The sequence below is a fragment of the Nicotiana attenuata genome, unplaced genomic scaffold (genome assembly GCF_001879085.1).
Source record: "Nicotiana attenuata strain UT unplaced genomic scaffold, NIATTr2, whole genome shotgun sequence".
Classification (NCBI taxonomy): domain Eukaryota; kingdom Viridiplantae; phylum Streptophyta; class Magnoliopsida; order Solanales; family Solanaceae; genus Nicotiana; species Nicotiana attenuata.
The window spans coordinates 139,784-162,783 of NW_017672351.1; the positions used below are offsets into that span (position 1 = coordinate 139,784).

General features: G+C 38.6%; 1 protein-coding gene across 2 annotated transcripts; it reads left to right on the forward strand.

Annotated features, from left to right (window-relative positions):
* Window positions 1–1,930: 1,930 nt before the first annotated feature.
* Window positions 1,931–6,718, forward strand: LOC109212878 (protein CHROMATIN REMODELING 4-like). Of its 2 annotated transcripts, none has more exons than XM_019376577.1 (4): window positions 1,931–2,042; window positions 3,295–4,368; window positions 4,455–4,524; window positions 5,991–6,718. In XM_019376577.1, the coding sequence occupies exons 2-4, from the start codon at window positions 3,464–3,466 to the stop codon at window positions 6,144–6,146; spliced, it is 1,131 nt and encodes a 376-aa protein (XP_019232122.1). In that variant the 5' UTR covers window positions 1,931–2,042; window positions 3,295–3,463; the 3' UTR covers window positions 6,147–6,718. The 2 variants fall into 2 exon arrangements, with proteins under 2 accessions (XP_019232122.1, XP_019232123.1); XM_019376578.1 differs by having other exon boundaries at window positions 1,931–2,029.
* The last annotated feature ends 16,282 nt before the right edge of the window (window positions 6,719–23,000 follow it).

A 23,000-nucleotide genomic window follows, 5' to 3' on the forward strand; every position in this document is an offset into this window, starting at 1 on the left:
TTTCTCAACCAAATCCAGTAGTGAATTATCATGTACTACCATAGACTGACAGTAACCCCACAATCAGATCACCACTTCTGCCTCAATTTGATCAAAGTTTATAACTTTTGTCCTAATTTGTTAACCGGAAACTATTAAACCCACAATAAAAATGGTGGGTTTTTTTTTTCTTTTCCTTTCTGCAAGTTACATATAGGTACTTTTATTAGGTAATTCAATGGTCTGATATTCCTTATTTGTTTTGCTTTGGCTTAATACTAAATACATGAAGAGCAACAATTGAATTACCATTAAATAACAATACTAGATGGTAGAAAAAATTAACGCCATTTTAGTACTCCTTTTTCAATTTTCTGAACCAAATCTGATATGAGATTTTGATAATGAACGGTTCAATAGATTTCCATTCGGGAGATAACTATTCGACTCTCGTTTCAGGACATTCTCGTGCAGAGTTTTTGATTTACAGCCATTTCGTCATACAATCTTTTTTTTAAAAATTGCTTTGGAACAAACAGCAAAAACAATGATTGGAGGCGAACTTTTTCAACAGAGTTTTCTATTATTCCATGTTTAAAGAAACAAGAAACAACGCTAGTTCTGATACCATTGTTAGATAATAACGAGGGGCGAGAAAAACGAATTGTGTACCTTATTGATGCAGCGGAAACCGTTGAACTCACCACCAAAAGAATTGACTCAAGTCGAACTTTGAATCACCAGGAAACAAAGCTTTATTCACAAACTAAAAGCCTTCCTTTATGTGTATGTGTATTTTTGTTGGGAGAAGAAGAGAAAATTTTTCACACGCATTGCTCTTTGATAGTTCCTATGTAGAACAGATATATAGAAGAGGAATAGGAAAAACTACGATGAAAACCACCACTCCACGTTCTCACATCTCTCAAAATAACGTGCGGTGGTTTTAGGAGTAATAAAATCTACGTTTGTAACCTCCTTAAATTTTATCTCTTTTAAAATGGGTCGGATCAGTCCACATGGCGCGACCCACGACCCAAACCTTATATCCAACAGTTACACATATTGACGGCTTTTTTTGGTGGGCGGCTATATAGTTGCACCACCCAACCCCCAAAAGGTTTTTTTTCACTTTTAGCCCGCACCAGAAATTATTTATATTCGGTAGTCAAAAAAGTATATGAAATTTAAAATAGTTTTTGTATATAATATATAGAATGTATATATACAAAAAGTATATTTTTTCTACTATTATTTTGAGAGCGGCTATACATTGATATTTTCCAAAAAAAAAAAACTTTTGTTGGCCTTGTACATGGATCGTTGTGCTCTCACAGACACCAAAAGAGTAAAATAGCACGGGCTAGCCAGTTTTCGGACTGGTCATTCAAAAATAGCCAGCATTTGCAAAGTTATTGAAAAATAGCCACTATTTTGCTGCAACACAGAAAGTTTCAACATAATATACTGGAGATCGGTGCATCTGTGTATGAACTTCCAGCATATTATGCTGGAACTCCAACACGCGAAAAGTTCCAGCATAATATACTAGAGATTGGAGCACCTGTGTATGAACTTCCAGCATATTATGCTGGACCGATATATTATACTAGAACTCCAGTATATTATGCTGGAAGTCCAGTATATTATACTGGAGTTCTAGTATGCTTATGCTGGAACTCTAGTATAATATACTGGAGTTGCAGTATATTATACTGGAATTCCAGTATATTATGCTGGAGTATTTTTCGGATTTTAAACAGTATTTTCATTCAGGTTTATCTTTACATAAAAAGTGGCTGAATTTCGATTACTTTTAAAATTGTGGCTATTTTTGAATGACCATTTGTAAATCCGGCTATTTTTTTATTTCCTCCTCCCCCCCCCCCCACCAAACCCCCCCCCCCCCCCCAAACAAAAGGAGGAGTCCAAATTTCGGCCCTCTAACTTTAATTTGAATTGACTCAGTTAATGTCAAATTAGGCCCAGTCGATTGAACGATCAACAGTCACACTCGGTTCGACGAACTCCTCCCGCTGGTTTTACTCCGGTAATACCAACCTGTAGGTTCTCTTCACTCTCTCTCTCTCACACACTTTCTCTCTCTAGGTGATTGCTTCTATATCGCTGAAAAAATTACCTAATTTAAGATGCTTTAAAATGGTTGATTACAACTTGTAGGTTATTTCAATCTGCTCGTGCTTGAAGAGAGCCTTAATTCAAATTAGTGCCAACGACGTTTAATTATTGTTAAATTTTCTGAATTATCCTCAAAAAGGGAATTGTTTTATATTTTCTGTAGTAATAACAGTCTAACTGTTGATATTTTGGATGGGGGCATAGTTGATCGAACGATTAACAGATCTCAATTTCTCACCATTTAAGTATTAATTGTTTGAAATAAATTAAATTAAAATCCGCGATAATCAATGCTCAGTTGAGATTCAGCATTACTGTGTCAACTTCGTCTGTCCGATTTTAGTGGTCTTAGTTTGACTGTGCACCTTTTTTTTTTGGTATTTTTGATTGTTAAATCAAAAGAAATAAGGTGCAAAGTCAAACAAAGATACTTTTTTTTTCTGACTCTGCACTATGATTAAGAGTGGAGTTGAAAATATGAATTGTTTAATATTCCTAATTGTGCAGAGAATATAGGTTTCATATTTTGTCTTTTGATTTTTTGAAGAATATGAGGAAAACCTGCATTACAAAGAGTAAAAAAAGAGTGATGTAACTTATCGGTACCTGGTAGGAGGAATCAGGTACCCGGTGGACTAGTGTGCGTACAAACTGGTCCAGACACTACTCTCATTAGAGAAATAGAGAGAGAGTGTGTGTCTGTGTGCTATGTGTTACAGTACTTTAAGTGAATTATGTTTTTGGAACTGACTAACAAGACTATCCCACATAATCTTTTATGATACATAGAAAGAGTGACATGAGAAAGTAATACAATAGTTATAACTATGCCTCAAGCCCAGACTAATTGGGGTCGGCTCGGCTATTTGATAAAAAGTTGACTAGTTTTAAGCTGGTTTGCGAACTATCTTAACCTCTTTTATACAGACTTGGAGGGGCAATATGAGCCTACATAGGGTAAAAAGCTTACACAAATAGAGTTCTCCATTAGAAAATAAATAGAGAAGAGAAGAAAAACACAACCTCTAATTTTTTTACCAAAGATCATTAATTATCAAAGAGTGAGCTATATTTTAAGTTAACTAATGACTATTTTGTTAACACTTTTCTATGTGGTTATGCTGTGTCTAATGCTTTACTGGAACTTATGGAGCTTTTCCATGTCTATGATTGAAGCCAACCTTGATTTGAAGCAAACTCTGTGTGGATGTTTGATCCATATGTAGCTATTGAAGATCATCTATTAAGTAAATGCTAGAAACATCAATAAAGAGCTGTGTCTTGGATGATACCATGAGTTAATTTGGTAACGTTGAGGGGATAGAAAGGAAACTTTGTTGAGAAAATGGGACCGTCGGAGAAGGAAATTTGCATAAAATGTGAGAAAGGTGGAGAAGTGTTGGCTTGTGCTGATATTTGTTGTCCTATAGCAGTTCATGTTAGGTGCATGGGTTGTCCAGCTAGATTTGATGATTCGGGGAAATTCTACTGCCCCTATTGTCTGTATAGGAAATCAGTTGCAAAATTTCATCAAGCAAAGGAGCATGTTTTGTCGAAAAAACAAGCTCTGCATACTTTCATAGATAAGGAAATGATAGACAATGTCAGAGAGGTGCCATCAATAGTGAGCAAATCAACATGTGAAAGAGCTGTTGAGCCATTACCAGAAAATAAAAGTGAGGTTCCTGGGCAGCAAATACATTCAGGCCCAGCTGTTGCTTGTGGTAGCAAACCTAGTGATCATACATCTTCTAAAGCAACAGCGACCGACTTTAGAGTTTTAGAAACTGGAAACGGGGTTCAAGTAAATGGTCTACAAGAAGTTGGTGAACAACTAGAGAGAAGTGTTCAAGATCACCACCAGGACAACCACTTAAGTAACTCATGTGTTGCTGAAGAGGAAAAATTGGAGAATGAACTTGTTTTGGATGAAACAAAAAGAAATTCTGTTGAAATTGCAGGAGAGCCCATGATAGGGGTTGATCAAACTACTGCAACCTTCTTGAATGCAGACCCTTTACTGCTGCAGCACTTGAAAGGTAAAAGAAGAGTTGAAACTGGGGATTCAAAATGTAGAGAATCTAAGCCTGTTTCAACACAACGTAGGTGTGGTAAACTGGTTAACAAAGTCAGAGATGAGCATATGGTCACCAACTCTCCAAGAAGGTTAACTAGGACATCAGCTTCTTTACTTGAGAATAGTAATCTAGCGGGCCAGTTAGTGCAAGTTAAACAGCCTTCCATGTTGTTGTAAGTGATTACTTCTCTGAAGTTTGAGCACATTATCCTCTTCATTTCTTCAATAATAGATGATTCAACTTTACTCTCTGCTGCAGACCAGTTGAGCTTCCAAATGGGAAACGTAAAAGAGTATTATGGCGTCACGAAGAGGAAGAGATGCTTGAGGTACATTTCCAGGAATCTCTATTGTATATGTTTGTTTCTGTTGGTTTGATCCAAAGATACGGTGTAAGTCATTCTTGCATTGATTGGAGCTCGAAAGGATGTGGCCTAGTGGTCAATGAAGTGGGTTGAGAACCTTGAGGTCTCAGGTTCAAATCCCAACGGAGGCAAAAACACTAGGTGATTTCTTCTTCCTATTTGTCCAAGCCTGGTGACAAAGTTACTCGGTACCTATGCTGGTGGAAGATAGCAGGTACCTCGTGGAATTAGTTGAGGTGTGCGCGAGCTGGTGCAGCTACCACGGTTATCAAAAAAAGAAAAAAGTCCTTCCATTGGACTGACATCTATATTTTGGACTTACTAGGTATTGACTTGATTAACTTTGATTTGGTAGTTGGGTAAAGTTCCTCGACTGAATTTTGATAATGCTATCCTCATACCAACGATTCTTCTTCCTTTTTTTTTTCTTCAAAATTTTAGCTTTTGCACCTCCGTCCTGTTAAGGAAATTTAACTTATTTAAGGTTAAATTGTAGAATCATATTTTTCGTGCAGCAAAGAAGGCTAGGCAGTAAAAGTTGTGATATCTTACAGACTTTGCAATTGAGTTGGCTTGTTGTGTGGGGTTATTACAACTGACCTTTTTTATAATTGCTTCAATGGCACTGGATAACTCAAATACATGCTCTGCATTCCTTACGTAAAGTTCTACTCATACAAGGGTCCATAAAAGACTTATGGGGAAAGTTATTGAAAAAGAATGAGCAAAATTTAGATATGTGGTTTCTCGTGGTTATTCTTGCGTATTGCAATAGTTACCCTCTTCTGCCAAGCTGCTTTGCCGCCACCTTTAAAACTAAAAGAAGAAAAAGGGAGATTGCAACTGAGTAGCGAAAGTAGCCAACAGGATGGGCAAAAATGAAGAAATTATGTTGATAATTCCTCCTTGGCTCTGTATAGGAGAATCTCGTATCATCAAATTCAGCACTTTCCAAGCTTTCCCTGTTTATCCCTACATTCCAAAAAAAATGTGCAGCCACCCGTATAGTAGATATAGGAGGAGAATAAAAGTCTGCTTATTGCAAAGGAAAGGAAAATTCCTCAATAATAACTTTCTCTCGTATTACAGAATTATTTATTGGACAAATATGTAAAAGAACAGTTTCATGGAGACAGATAATCCAATATCAAATGCTTGGTTACAAAGTAATGGAACACCATTGATGCATCTGTACATGCATATAATGCAGTTCATATTGTTAGTATCAATTGGCATCTCTAGAGATTTTGAGTTATTCATGAAAGCTCAAACAGGCTCTTGTGATGAGTCGAATGGTGGCAATATAAGTCTGGTATGCCTAAATACCAAATTGGTAGAGGCAGCTCCAATGATTATTTTCTGTGTGCAGTGTCAGGCAGTTATCTGCTTCATTCGAGTTCCTGACTTTATTATGCATGCTGTGGCTGCAGGAAGGAGTTAAACAATTCTCAACCACAGTAAACAAGAACATCCCATGGAGGAAAATTCTAGAACTTGGTCGTCATGTGTTTGATCAGACACGTAATCCAACTGATCTCAAGGACAAATGGAAACAAATCTGCTCTAAATATGGCGGGCAAGTTTGACCAGGAGTTCTTTGCTGAACTTGAAATGTGGAAAGCGTTTTTGGTATTCTGTGATATCCAGATTCAAATGTGTGATACATACCTTTTTCTCTTTTGTGGATAACTTCTTCATCAGCAAGCAGGTCAGTTTTGAGGGGTAAAAAGTTAGAATTAGTTTTGGTCTTATTTGTTAAGATGAACATAATGTTTTGATGGGGTTTACCCTGCGTTTTCTGGTCGATAGTCGAGGGAATGTGCAAATTTCCTTATAAATCAACAGCTTAGTGTACTCGATACTTGTATACAGTAGTAAAAGTACCAGATAGTTTTAGAGAGAGAATTTATGCTTGGTTGTTTTCCTGATCACCTTTTACTCTATGCTGCACCCACCCCACACCTTCGCCTTGTGGTCACCCAACAGGCAAATGGTAAAAAGAAATGATAAGTAGATGTGGTTGAACTCGTGAAGGAAGCTGGCTATTGCTTGAGGTAGTTTTCATTTTTATGGTGTTTCAGATATATGGACTTGGAAACCTGTGAATGCAGCCTTTTAAATTTCTCGATTCCTAAGCTTTACAGCTTGTTTGGATGGTTGTTCCCCGTTGTATCGTATTGTGTTGTTATCCCAAAACAATGTTTGTTTTGATTGTTTCATTAAAATTTGTATTGTATTGTTAAATCCATTGTTCCGGAACAATGAAAAGTCCCCTTTTTTGAAACAACCGATTTGGTGTGGTGGGATTGTTTTCTATTTTTTCTCTCAATTATGCCCTAACTTATTACTCCACAATTCTATTTCACCCTTTACCTTTTTTTCTATTTTGACTCCAAATCTCCAACCTATAACCTACTTGTTTTTTCCCAAAACTTCTGCCACCAACGTTAAAGGTGTTTAGCCGTCTTCTGTTTTAATTTTTCTCCTAGTTTGCTTTTAACTCAATTCTAATTAGCTGTGCTCTTTTGTTTTGACTTCTTCTGTCTTGCTCCTTTGTTATGCTTTCTTAAGGTGTTTTGCCTTCTTCTATTTTATTTTTTTAAATTATTTTTATGCATATTTTTAGTAAATTTAATATTTAAACAATTGAGGGTATTTTAGTCAACGTATTAGTTACAGTATAGTACGATACAGTCAAACCAACTAACAAAATATTATTTAACAATAACAAACGATACAATCTATCCAAACATAGTATTTATAAAATGATACGATACAATACGATACAATACAATACAATACATTATAAAACAACGGGGAACAATGATCCAAACAGAGACTTAGTAGGGCGACCAAGGCATATTTAGTTGTTTTGGTATAGCTTAGCTTATCCTGGAAGATTTTAAATTAATTAATGTTAAAGCTACTTTTTTTCTCTTTTATATTTTCCATTACATAGGAGTACTGGGGAAGTGGAAGGAATAGCAGGAATCGAACCAATACTTAATTGTGTGGGAGACTCTCGTACCACTAGACTATATGTCTACTTAGCTGTTTAACAAATCAACTTGACAATTGAACACTCTAATTTGTGATAGAAGCATAAGCATTTTGATTAAACAAATTTCTATTCTAGGCAGAAAGTAATGTGGAAGAGGTCCTTTTAGTATTATTATGACCTCTTTCTTATGAGTATTATTAAATGCATTTAGTAATGATAATTTTCTACTCATTTTATTCAATTAAATACAGTCAAATTTTGTATGTTACTGTATTCAAGTAATGCAAAAATACAAAATAAATCTTAGTAATTTTTTTGGTTGAAGTTATTGGTGACAAATTATTCAATTTAGAGCCAAAAAGTAATAATAGAAGCAATTGTATAAGGCTCCTAACAAATTAATAACACCAACAAAAGCGTCGGATGTGGACAAAGTAAAAAATAGACACTTTATTAATTTATTAACCAAAGTTGGAATTGCTTTTTCAAAATATATTCCTTTTAACTGTCATTATAATATTTTTCAAGTGAATGTAATTAATCTAGGCCTTTAAAGCTTAAATAGGACAATTGTCACACATAAATAACTTGACTAAATGGAGAGAATGTGCAACTAGGGGTGTACAAAGAAAACCGACAAACCGCACCAACCCGATAATCCGAATCAAACCGAGAAAAAAAACCCGACTATGGTTTGGTTTGATTTGGTTTGGTGTTGGAAAAAAAAACCCGACCATAATTGGTTTGGTTTGGTTTTAACTAAAGAAAATCAAACCGAAACCAAACCAACCCAATATTAAATATATAGAAATTTTAGATATATTTAATATATAAATATACTTATTGTGATGTAATTTATAGATATTTCTTAAAATATTTCATAATTTCATCTTTTAAGGTATTATTTCAAGGTAGGACTTAGAACTTTTGAATGTTCCAATAAGTTTTATATCCATTTATATTAGTAAATTAAATAATGCTAACAAAGCCAAAATCAAAATCAAATCAATACTAATGCTAGCAAAAGACATTCAATTCAATACTACGAACGGGAATGTATTGAATATCTATTTTTTGTTTTGCAATGATTTAGATAAAAATGCATCACCTATTTTTATTTTTTCTTTGGCGTTTAGTCATGTTATTAATACTCCCTTATAGCAATATTTATATTACATAATTTTGTTGTCTTTGTTGTTGAATATTTTAGGATAATGCCTGACACATCTCATATTTTGTATTATTTTCTTGAAAAATATTTTATATAGTTGTATCTTACTAGGATTAAAGAAATATTTTGAGCACAAGTTATATGCTTTGTTCTACGAAAATTTTATCGAAAAAAACCCGAAAACCCGAGAAAACCAGAGAAAAACCGAGATTGAAAAACCCGAATTTTATTGGTCTGGTTTGGTCTTTAAATTTAATAACCCGACACAATTGATTTGGTTTGGTAATTGTAAAATCCGAACCAACCCGACCTATGTACACCCCTATGTGCAACAACGAGAAGCCTGATCTCAATGAGTCATTGATACTGGACTATGTAACTAGGGATAACGCCTAATGCTTGTTATAATTTGATTTAATACAATTATTTTCTCCAAATCTCTTGTTATTGGAAGGGTAAGAACTTCTTTTTGTTAAGACTTTTTTTTTTTTTTTTGGTAAAAGCAGGATCAAATTGGTTGATAATTAAAGTCAAATTTTACCTAACAGATATTTTGAAGTGAAACGGACAATAGAAGAGAAAACAATCCTATTCCATGCAGGAGTAGAATTAAGCAACTCGTTTTCTAACAAGAACTGGCTTAATCAACTCCTATTCCACTCCGGATTTGGTTTGAGTTTACTTCCTCCTCTATATATACGTTAGACTACTTGCATTATTTTTCCATCCTCACAAATTCTCATTACATTCCAAAATCTCTCTTCCAAACAAATCCCATATTTCTGCATTCTTGGTAAAGAATGTCTCTGTTTCATTCATCAGCAAGTGTTATTTGTGCTGACTACTTTGGCGACGAACTGCCATTGCCTCTCCCAGCTGTTAAGATACTGGAAAATAAGAAGATGGATTCCAAAGATACAACAGCTGCTAAAATCTTGAATGTTGGTACAGCAACAGATAATGGCGCAGTTGGTCAAAGCAACAAGGGCAGAAACAATTATAAAGCACTCGGTTTCACTCCAGCCTTTGACGGCTTGCATCCTTTTGAGTTGTTTGTTTCTCGTTGATAATGTTTCTAGTTAAAAAAAGAATGTCCAAGAAACACTCTTCTGTTTTTTAAGTTTTGTTTTAAACATGCAGAAACTTGGGGTTTCAGAAGTTTTTCTCGCATTATTTTATGTTTTATATGTTGTCTCCAAAATCAAATTCTGCACTATTTCTTGTATGGCTATTCTAATGCATGAGTTAGTTTAATGGAACTTGGTGGTGAAAAGTAGTACTATTCGATTTTGCATTGTTCTACTCTACCTGCTTCAATTGCTCAAGTAAAATCAAGCAAAAAGGTTTTTTTTTTTTTTATTTGTTTTACTTTTTTAACATCAAAAAGGTAAGCGTTGAAGCAAACCGTGGGGGAAGGTTAGGTTCAATTAATACCCATAAATGTTTCTCCCAAAAGGATACGTTCAAAAACTGAAAGCTATTTATATATAACTATGTTAACTATGTTTCGAAAATAGTATTATATTTAAGTGAAAATAGTATAATAAAATTTAGGGGAGACGACGAGAAGATGCACACCCAGTTAGCCAAATAATAGGAAGAAAATTGAACGAAAACTATGGTGAGAAATAAGGGTATACATCAGTGGAAAGGGTTTCAGGGGCAAGATGGTCATTTTGAAATTTTTATGCTAGATTTAATTAATATCCTAAACCAAACATGGAACAAATTTAATCCCAAATTCTAAACCACCTCATCGCAGGAACGATACAACCCCCATAGTTTTGTGGTTTGGTTTAGTTTTATAAGACTAGCTCTATAGTCTAATTGAGCTAGCCGCGTATATATATACTAGCTTTAAGGTACACGCTTTGCGCGTGTATCTATATTAATGGGTATAAAATTTAAAAAATTAGATAAATATTAATAAATAATATAATTGAGTTATAAAATAAAAATTAAAAAAGTGTAAGTTCTTGAAAATAATTAATGTTTATCATGTTTAGCTGGATCAATAAAGAACTATTATAGGCATTCATAAAAGGACTCCAACTTTAATTTGTAGTATTTGAATATGTCGCCTATCTCTCAACTATAGTTTAAAGAGTAGATGATATCTCCAAATTCAAAATATTGACTTCGGTATTGATTTGGTGCCGGGCACGCAACCTATTTATATTCCACCGTATCGTATGGCACCGGCGAAGTTAAAGGAATTGAAGGAGCAGCTTCAGGAACTCCTTGATAAGGGGTTTATTCGGCCTAGTGTGTCACCTTGGGGTGCGCCTGTTCTATTTGTGAAGAAGAAGGATGGCACTATGAGAATGTGCATTGATTACAGGCAGTTGAACAAAGTCACAATCAAGAACAAGTATCATTTGCCTCGTATTGATGATTTATTTGACCAGCTTCAAGGAGCGAGGGTGTTCTCCACGATTGCTCTCAGGTCAGGGTATCACCAGTTGAAGATCAGGGACTCGGAAATTCTTAAGACAGCCTTCAGGACCCGATATGGTCATTATGAGTTCCTTGTGATGTCTTTTGGGCTGACCAATGCCCCAGCAGCGTTCATGCATTTGATGAACAGCGTGTTTCGGCCATATCTCGACTCGTTTGTTATTGTTGTTGATACCCAATTTTTCCCTATATAATTTTTATATACAAAATACTTTCAAAATAGCATATATATGCATACATAAGCATACCTANTATCAAATAGCTCGAACCATCCTTTGGCATCCTCTGGTTGAGCAAACATATCAGGGATATAATTCATTCGCTTTGGGTGATGGAAAGCGATATGATCGTCCCAGTCCCTTTGTTGAATCTCTTGCCGGTATTCACCCTTTTGTAGATGCTCCACGAGCCAAAGTTGAAGTAGCAAATTGCAGCCCTCGAAGTGAATAGCTCCCCGTTGACACTTTTCTAGGGCTTGGTATATTTCTGCGATGATCATGGGCATAATGTTGAATGGTTGCCCTCCAATTCCTTCCATTAAGGTCTTAGTGACCATGGCTAGTCTGGTGTGAATTCTTGCTTTCTTCATCGGAAACACGATCAACCCCAAGAAACAGAACATGAATAAAAAGACTCTTTGTTGATACCCAATTTTTTCCTATATAATTTTTATATACAAAATACTTTCAAAATAGCATATATATGCATACATAAGCATACCTAAGTGTTTTGGTAGTTTTCCAAACTTTTTAAGATTTTTAAAATTAATCTATTGTCCATTTTAGCAATACAAAATTAGTAATTATTCCCAAAACTATCAATATTGGTGAATAACCTATTTTATTCTCATATTTATATATCAAAATATATTTAAGGTGATTTTTATATATTTTTTTTTACAAATTTATTTGGCATTTTCTAAGCTAAATTACATGCAATTGCAATTTTAGCCTATTGTAGCATTAATAGCATTTTATAATTATAAAATTGGGTCCAGTATTTTTAAATTAACGTTTATACATTATTAATTGTTTCAATACTTTTAATTAGTTTTTAAAATCATTTTTACTATTTTTTATAAATAAAAGGGTGAAAATGGCTATTTAACATCTAGCCCCATTTCCATTTCAATTACAGCCCCATTTTTTTGTTTCAATTTTAGCCCCTAATCGACCCAATTCTGCCCAATTAAACCAGCCCAGTTCCGATTTGGACCCAACCCACGACCCAATTCCAAACGACCCAACCCGTTCCCCACCTACCCACTTAAATCTGGACCGTTGATCACTCGAGATCAATGGTCAGAATTCACCCTTCCTTAATTAACCTAACAACCTACCCTAATCCCCCTCATTCTCACTGGACTCGCCGCCCTGAAACCCCAAAACACTCTCAAATCCTCTCAACAACTCTCCGAAACCCTAGCCTCCTCCACCTTCTTTCACCGGATTTTCACAGGAATCCATGGCTTCCCAGGCCATGGATGGTCTCTATCCACCCTCTCCACCATTAGACCTTGGGTGTTCAAGGTCTGGAAAGATGACTTCGATGTTTCTCCCTCCGATCTTCTCCGACCTTTGATTCCATGGCTTCTCCGGCCATGCTCCGGCACATTCGAGACTCAGGAGCCTGATTCTTGACCTCTCCGACTCAAGATCGGACCTGTCTCCAAGCCTTTCTCATTTCTAGGGTTTCTCCGAAACCCTAAACCATTCGAGGTTCCTTTCACCGTTATTTGTTTAGATCTGTACTATGTCTATGCTTTTCTTGCCATCTAGAGTGTTTTCCAAAAGTTTTGTCAAAAATAGTTCCTCCCTGATTTTTAGGGTTTATGCAAGGATTTTTGAAAAATCTTTCTGATTCTTTTTCTTCTTTGCTTTATGTGTGTTTGTTTATGCCTTGTTCGTATGATTTTTTTATGCATGTATTGTCTTTTACCTTTTCTTTTCTACTCCTGTTAATCTCTGCTATGTTTTCACTACTCTTCTGCTATATCTGCCTACCGTTAAAGTTATTTGATTTTGTGACTCTGTTTATGTCCTTACATGCTTCACCTACTTGTGTTCAAGTTGTATTATTTCCTTCTTCTGAATTCGTTTAGGTTCTGAGTTTCCTCAAGATGTTCTTCATAATTTTTCTTCCTTTGTCATTCGAGCATGCTCTCATATCTGTTGTGTTGAGACTCTGAAACAAATGGCTTGTTTTCTCACCTCCATGTCTGAGTCAATCGTGAAACCCTAGGATTTGGGGGTTTCCTTTTGACGATTTATGTTTTGTGTTTGAGTCAGGGTTCCACATTAGGACCCTGGACTCTCAGACTCACTATGAGTCTGCAGGTCGAACCTGTATCTTTTGCCCATGTTTCTGAACTTCTCTTTGATTAAAATTCTCTTTCAAATAACTTGACAGTCTCTTCTTGATTTACATGTTTGTGTGTTTATATATGAGAACTCTTCTTTCAAAAAAGGCTTTTCCAACTACTGATTGATTCCGGATTTCTTTAATTGTGTTCACTTGATTGTTACTGGTTTTCCTTAATTGAACCTTTCTTTACCCCTTTTTCTTGACTTGATTCATTCGAGTAAAGGTTTGAATTTTTAATTTTTACTGTTTGATTCCCTTTCCCTTTTTTACAAACCGTGTACTGTTAGTTGGTTGCCTTAAATAGCTTCTATGTACTTAACCTTTATTATACTACTAAGAAAATATTTTTTAAATCCCTTTCCATAATTGTTTTGTCCGTTTGAAATTAGAATCCCTTAACTAAAGGGAGACTGATCACAATGATATTTCCTTACCTTTTTCTTGCTTACTTGCTACACTATAAAAAGGGCTCGACCCTTCTGCATTGACACAGGCTTTTAGTTTTAAGCTTTGAAAACTTTACAACTCTAGAATTTTGAATTTCCAATCACAATACTTTTTTCAAACTCTCTACTCTCTGCTGAGACTTTTTGTACTGCTTTGCAATTTGGCCTTTCAAGGCTGCTGTTTTACTTACCTGTTTTCCCTAAAACTAGTATGTCCCAATTTAATTTCAACTCCTTCCCTATGTGTTTACTTTTCAGTTGCCATGTTCTGGTTTACTTTGTTGTTTATACTCTGTATTAAGCATGTTCTTTCTTTTATGTTTACTGATTGCTATAAAATCCCCATACCCCCATCCCCCTATGTGTGCTGAGTTAAAGTTCATGGCCTGGCAGCATCCAAATTGCTGCCCAGGTCTGAACCTGACCTTCAATAGGTCCTAACTCCCAAACTCAAGCTGACAGGCTGGTCAGGGGTGTGCCAGCATCCTAATTGCTGGCATGACCACTAGTTTCATCATGGCTTTCCCTAATTCCCCCTCTATTGCACTTACACTTATTCTTAGACTCTAAGTTCTGTCCCCCTCCTATGAGCCTTGTCTTGGGGACCTTGAGTTCCCTCTGAACTTGGACATTTGAGGGCTGGCCCTTCCACACTACACTATAATCTGATCCTGCAAATGTAATTGGGTGTGAGCACTGCCTGGAGTTCATGAAGCTCCTTGGAACTTTGACACACCCAAAGAATGAGAAAGGCTTTGGAAATTTGATCTTTGGAAGTTGGTTTATCTCATGTTTCAGACTAGGAGTCTGAATTAGGCTCTCGTTGGTTGGAACTTTAATTTCTGATGTAATTTTTTATTTTTCTTGATTCATTCGGGTTGTAATAATTTGTAATAACTTATGGGGGTGTATAGTGAAAATGGGAGGGTCACTCATGTTATGCATGTGGGTAGACATCATGCTTTAGGTATTTATTTATGCAATCACAGCCTGCTTTTCGCTTATGCATCTACATATAGAAATCCTGCCTATAAGTTTATGCATCTACATATAGATCCTGCCTATAAGTTTATGCATCCACATATAGAAACCTGCCTATAAGTTGTTTCATTACTGCATTAGAAATCCTGCCTATAAGTTGTTTCATTACTGCATTAGAAATCCTGCCTATAAGTTGTTTCACTACTGACTGTTAGAAATCCTGTCTATAAGTTATGCATTTCATTAGAAATCATGTCTATAAGTTTCTGCACTTCTGCATATAGAAATCATGATTATAAGTTTTCTGCACTTCTGCACATAGACATGTCATTAGGCAAACAATCCATAGGTTAAAGAATAATCAATTGCATCCTAGATACCATGCTCATAGGATTCCTGCACTTACATAACCATTTTAAAATCAATAACGCTTAGAATTCATGCCTGTAGGAGCAATCATTTAAATCTGATTCATCCGCAAAGTCTAAAATCAGTAATAATGTTGATAACACCCGCGGAATTGGTTTATTTCTAAAGTTAGTAATCTTCTTTAAAATCAGTATGTTTGACCTTGTTAGATATCATGCCTATAGGTTTCACCTAGGCAAACCATTAGGTAATCAATTAATTACACCAGTCTTTAATAATTACAACCAGCAGGCAGGCCTAATTCATACTTCTTATCTGAAAATATGTAATAAATCAGCCACCCCCTTTACGTAAGTTTAATTAAAGACCTAACCAGTACTTGAAGTCATGCTATATTTGCTCTTTTAAGTGAGGAGGCCTGTGTGAGCCTTAATTGCTATTTGTTTCCCCTAACTGTTTATGTGTTTTTGCTTTTCGCCTAGACTTTTATCCTTTTGAAATTCCACAAAAGCCAAATCTACCTTCCCTTTAGGACTAGTAGTCCCAAATGCCTCCGGGGCTGATAGGTTTGGGACGCGTAGTAGCATGCAATAGGAAAATGAGACCATTCCGCGTTTAATACCTTAACGGGGTGGGAAAGGGTAGACATGGATATGATGACCGATGCGCTAATACCTCATGTAGCCCCTCTTTGAGGAGTGATTACTGGGTATTGCATTGACGTGATCCATATTAATCATAAACCTAGGACCCCCCTCCTTTTTTACTTGCTTTCGTCTATCTCTTTTAAATTGTCTAAATCTTTCCTAAAATTTCTGCCTTCTTTACCTTTCCCCAAGTTTTAATTTATTTGCAATGTTGTATGCGAATCCCTCCTACTTGAGCCCTTAATTGCTTACTTGATTATGTGAAGTCACAATTATAGCATGGCCAGGAACCACACTAGTGGATCTTGGGGGGTGCCTAATACCTTCCTCCCGAGATAATTTCAAGTCCCTACCCATTCTCTGGTTCTTCTTCTTTTCATTTCCTTCTTAGTGTCCTAATGCACTTAATCGTTAGGTGGCGACTCTTCTAAATTTCAAACCCCATTCCCAAAAGGAAAAGAGTTGTCCACCCAAATGTCGTAAACCGATTTCGCCTTTAGAAAATTGGGGCATCGACAGCATGGCGACTCTCCTGGGGATTTCTTTAAGGCTTTTACCATTTCATGCTATTTGTGACTTCATGCTTCTTTACATGTCTTTACTTGTTTTTAAGTATTTATTCTTTCTTCTACTGCGAAACTAACTTGGTTCTTTGTTTATTTTCTTTAATGCTTTCTTTTACCGCTTTCCTTCAATGTTGTTGTAACTACGAGCAATTATTGTGACCATTATTTTATGAACGTGAAAGTACATGACAATTTGTTAATTACTGTATTGCATTTTTTCGACATCATATTCCACTCGTGCCAAACAAAAGACCATAGCAACGCTTATAATGAGTGATTGCGCTCTTCCAATATTATCACCTCCTAAATCCGGCAAAGGCATATTTGCGATAAAACCAGTCGATCAACGGTGTAGTCGACGGTTCCGCGCCTTTCCTTCTTGAGTTGTCCGCTCAAGGGTACCAGTCTAAAACCCCATAGAAACCCTACTCTATTTAATTGTGCATGCATCATGGTCAAACCTAGCCGAGTCAGTTATGTTGTCCGCATAATGACTCTTTAAGATAGCCTTGTCCAAAGTCCACTGGGTTTCCTTGAGACCCAAATGGACCTTACCACGTTCTGTGCATTCATTTGGAGAACTAAATGCTTCTTATTCTAATTATTGATGTTAAATAGTCGAGTCCGGTGGGGGAAAGGGGCCTAACCCTTTTGTTTTGCAGAAATGAGGCACGAAGTCCCCAGATTCGGCATGGTCACCCACATTCACCCCAAATTGCTAAGCTGGTGGAAGGATCTTCATTCCAGCGATCAGACTCTTGTCCGGAAGTATCTAGGAAACCTGCCTTCTTTCCTAGACCTTCAACCCAACAACAAAATCATTGAAGTTGCAACTCTGTTTTGGGACTGTGATAGGTCGGTATTCCGCTTCGGTGACATTGAGATGACACCTTTGCTTGAGGAGATAGGAGGACTGGCTGGGATACCATGGGAAACTTCGGCTTTGCTAATGCCAGAAAATCATAAGGGTAGGGGTTTTCTTAAGATGATGGGTCTAAAGAAGAATCCCGACTTGACATGTTTGGAGAAGTCTTACATTCCCTTTGACCATTTGTATGAAAGGTACGGCCATAGCAAATCATACCGTACCTATCCGGATGAGTTCGCCATCACCTCATTGGGGCACATCCACCAAAGGGTATTTGTGTTTATGTTCTGTTTCTTGGGGATGATAGTTTTTCCAACAAAGAAAGCAAGAATCCATACCAGACTGGCCATGGTCACCAAGACCTTGGTGGAAGGAATTGCAGCCATTCAGCCTTGTGCCAATGATAGTTGCAGAAATATACCGAGCCCTAGAAAGTGTCAACAAGGGGCCAAACATTTCGAGGGATGTAATTTGCTACTCCAACTATGGATCATGGAGCACCTCCAAAGGGGTGAGTACCGGCAGGAAATCCATCGTAGAGACTGGGATGATCATATCGCTTTTCATCACCCAAAGCGGATGAATTATATGCCCAACATGTTCGCCCAACCAGAGAATGCTAGAGAGTGGGTCGAGCTCTTCGACAATCTTACTGAAGACCGGGTGCAATGGATGTTTGAGTGGTTCCCTACTGAAGAATTCATCATACGGTCTAGGGATACTCCATTTCTGATACTGATCGGTTTAAGAGGGACCTACCCATATGTCCCTATCCGGGTTATGAGACAGGCAGGCAGGAAGCAGGTTGTACCAAGGGTCACCAAGATGAGTCATTTCCGGGCTGACTTCCAGGCTGACGATAGTCCGTACAAGTGTCAAGCTCAGCATGTGTGGCACTGCAAAATCATCCTGGGAAAGGATTCCATAGAACCAGACAGGTACCACGCTGGTTATACTCCATACTATCCAAGCTGGTTGGAGGACGATCATAGTGGGTTAGGACAACCCGGGCTTATTCGAGGTCACAGGGTCATCGACGAAAAGGCTGAAGTACAGGTTAAGTACAACCAATTGCGCAAGAGGATGCGGGAATGTGAAAATGAGCACCGCGAAATACAAGAAGCCAATCAAAAGCTAATTGGAGAATGGAAAGATATGGCTGTCAGCGCCAACAAACGACTGATCTGTTTGGAGCGGGGCATAGTGGAGCTGGAAAAGAAGTTCCTGAAGAGGATTGAAGATTGCCGGGTTGCTGAAGGAAATGAAGGCGGACATCTGGTGAGGGCCTACTTGTTGCTAGGATTGCGCGAGTTGGGAGAACTGTACGAGGGAGCCAACAATGCCGAGTCTGGGGAAGGTCCTTCTGGGACCAAGTAGATAGGAGTTTATTTTTGCTTTACAAATGTAATAGGGCCTATGGCCCCAAGCACAGGTTTCCAAGGAAAGTGCCTCCCAGCTCGAACAAAAGTTATTAAAATTTCAGGAAGAATTGGACCAAGTTCGGAACTTGGCAAGCTTGTCATTTTCCCTCACTACCCCGGATATCAGCTTCCCCAACACTCAAAATCCCATACCTCCTCAAAACATCCCGAAGCCACAAAACCAACCCACTCCCCATCACCACTGCAACACATGCCACACTTCAAGCAACACCCCACTGCTCATCCCCGAACCACAACTCCACAAATGATCATCACCACAACACTCCCATTTATGTGGAAACCATACCACACCCCATTCAGCCCACCTCGTGCACACCTGAGTCTGATGACAAAGACTCTCTTATCAAGAATCTGGCTGCAGAACTCAAGAAGCTGACTAGCCGAGTTCAGGGTGTTGAAGAAAGCAAGGGGATCGAGGGACTGAATTACGAAGACCTTTGCATTCAACCAGATGTCGAACTGCCCGAGGGGTACAAACCTCCCAAGTTCAAAATGTTCGATGGCACCGGGGATCCTAGAGTTCATTCGAGGACATACTGCGACAAGCTGGTCGGAGTAGGAAAGGATGAAAAGGTTCGCATAAAGCTCTTTATGAGAAGTCTGAAAGGGGATGCGCTGTCTTGGTACATTAGCCAAGACCCGAAGAAGTGGTCAAACTAGGTAAGTATGGCGTCCGATTTCATGGACAGGTTCAGATTCAACACGGAGAATGCACCGGTTGTGTTCTACATCTAGAACTTGAAAAAGAAACCCACGGAGACATTCCACGAGTATGCTACTCGTTGGAGATCAGAAGCTGCTAAGGTCAGGCCGGCTTTAGAAGAGGAACAAATGAACAGGTTTTTCGTTCGGGCTTAAGACCCACAGTACTACGAAAGGTTGATGCTGATTGAAGGCCAGAAATTCTACGACATCATCAAGCTAGGGGAGAGGATCGAGGAAGGTATTAAAAGTGGTATGGTCACTAACTTTGAAGCATTACATGCTACCAACAAGGCTCTACAGTCTGGTGGCACGTCCAAGAAAAGGGATGTGAGTGCCGTGATGGTTGCACAGAGAACAAAATCCCCAATCAAATACCAAACCTACCCAATACCCCCTCTTACATATCAACCTACCTCAAATTACCCCGCACCTTCCTACCAAGCCCCACCACCTACCTATCAATCACCTCTACCTCCCACATACCAACCCACTTCACCCAAATATTCCCAACCCGCACAAGTCTACCAAGCTTACAACACTCAACCATCCCACTATCAATCACCTCCTACTCGCCCAAACTTTCCTAGACCCCGACCAAATTTTGACCGCAGACCTCCCAAATAATACACCGCCATTGCCGAGCCAATCGACCAGCTGTACGAAAGACTCAAAGCCGCTGGTTATGTCACCCATGTCCCTGCCATAACTCCTGAAAACCCCTCCTAGTGGATTAACCCAAACAAAACCTGTGCATACCATTCTGGCATGAAGGGACACACTATTGATGAGTGCCGCTCCCTGAAGGACAAGATCCAGGCTTTAATTGACAACAAGATCATCGTGGCAAAGGAGCCTGCTCCGAATGTCCGTAACAACCCTCTACCAGACCACAAGGGTGGAAGTGTTCATATGATTGAAATAGAAGATGATTGGGATCCCAAAGGATCAATTGGTTGGATCACGGAAGGTGATGATCCAAAGAAACCAACAGTCACTCTTTACCCGATTGTAGTCCAAATTCAGCCTTCTGAAGATGCTGAGGTGAACATGTCTATACCGCTTGAGTTTGAAGCACCAGCCTCCGCAAAGACGCCAACACCAATCGATGTCGAGTTTGGGTCCCCAAAGGCACCTGAGCCCTTTGAAGTTGCTGTATTACCTTCCAAGGCAAGGGTGCCTGTTCCAGTAGTAATGACAGCCGTAACACCGTTCCACACAAAAGCTATACCGTGGGACTACACAGCTGAGGCAAGAAGGAAAGGAAAAGCCAAGTTCGGAGAAACAGTTGCAGCACAGGGTATGACAAGAACCGGCAGGGTTTATACCCTAGAACACTTAGCTGAGTCGAGTAAGCAGACCTCTGGCCGACAAGCCATCTTTGAAACTGGACCCGGTGATCTTTGGAAAAAGATACAAGCCAAGGAATACTCGGTCATTGACAAGATGAACAAAACACCGGCCCAAATTTCTATCTTGGCTTTATTACAGAGTTCTGATACACACAAGAATGCCTTGTTGAAGGTATTGAGTGAAGCGTATGTACCAAGCAACATCACTGGAGGAGAAGTGGCAAACATGGTGGGCCAAGTGTTGGAGAGTCATAAAATCACCTTTCACGAGGATGAGTTACCACCGGAAGGATTGAGTCATAACAAGGCATTGCACATCACTATGCAATGTGAAGATTATTTTATCACCCGGATCCTGGTCGATGGGGGGTCCAGTCTCAACATTTGTCCTCTGGAAACACTCAGAACATTGGGAAAAGGCTGCATGAAATCAAGGATGGGGCCATCAACGTCAAAGCTTTCGACGGATCTCAGAGGTACACTATTGGGGAAATTAGCCTACGTTTGCAAATGGGGCCCACTTGGTTTGATGTTGATTTTCAAGTGATAGACGTGCCGGCTTCTTACAATCTGCTGTTGGGAACACCATGGATTCACGCCTCCGGGGCCGTGGCATCAACACTACATCAGGCAGCGAAATTTGAATAGAATCACCAGGAGGTGATCATTCATGGTGACGGTAGCAACCCCATATATAGCCGACAGACCATTCCAGCAATTGGAGGAAGAAGAAGATTAGGTGGGGAAACTTACCACCACATCGAGCGGGTCAACGCAGTCGACAAAGACAAATGGCGGAACAACAAAATTGAAAGAATACTGAATTGGAGCGGATATGAACCTGGCAAAGGACTTGGCAAAAACCTCCAAGGAATCGCTAAGCCTATCAAGCTCAAGAAGCATGGTACCACCTTCGGGTTGGGGTATGAGTATACCTGGGAAGAATTCAAGGACTGGTCGCCACCTGGCGCGGCCCTTACTATCTATTGGAGCAGCCGATACCCCGTCTAGAGCAGACTTTTCAACCAGCCGAGGTTATCTATGGGTCAGAAGAAGAGGAAGCATTAGCAGCGATGAGGAATTTGTTCCTGGAAGAGGATGATATGGACTGTTGTGTCATTTTTGAGGAGGAGGGGGAGGAAGGCCCTTCCATACAGGCTGTGAGCAGAGGAGCACACCTCAGCAACTGGACCGTCAGAACCACCAGAGCCCGACGTGCCTCGGGGTAGCAAGGCTGAACAAAGCATTACGCACTATTTGCTTTACTAAAGTTTATTTCCTTTCGCTATTTTCCTTTTTTCGCTAAGAAAGAGTCTTCAATGTTCAAAACTACTTACGGAATTTATTAAAAGTNAATGTTCAAAACACTTATGGAATTTATTAAAGTATTTCAATTTTCTTACAAATCTCTCTCTTATTATTTTCTCTCATTACTTACTCAAACAGCATAACTATTACTTATCTTGATGCAACGACTGTGACATGCGACGAGTCAACGCGACAAACGGACACAAATTCAGAGGGAGATGATATACCGGAAGAAATTGTTAAGGAAGTCGAGAATTTTGAAAATAGGCCTAAGTCCAACCTGGATGAGACGGAGATCGTCAATCTGGGAGATGCAGAGAACATCAAAGAAACACGAGTCAGCGTTCACTTGTCACCGTCTGAGAAGGAAGAGTACACAAAATTTCTAAAGGAATATGAGGACATATTCACATGGTCATATGATGACATGACTGGTCTAAGCACGTCCATTGTGGCTCATAAATTACCGACTGATCCGGCCTGTCCGCCAGTGAAACAAAAGCTCAGAAAGTTCAAGCCAGACATGAGTTTGAAAATCAAGGAAGAAGTCACTAAGCAGGTCAAAGCTAAGGTCCTCCGGGTAGTAGAGTATCCGACATGGTTATCCAACATTGTGCCAGTACCAAAGAAGGACGGGAAGGTTAGAGTTTGCATCGACTACCGGGATCTCAACCGGGCCAGTCCAAAAGATGACTTTCCCTTGCCGAATATACACATCTTGATTGACAACTGCGCCAAACATGAGTTGCAGTCGTTCGTTGATTGT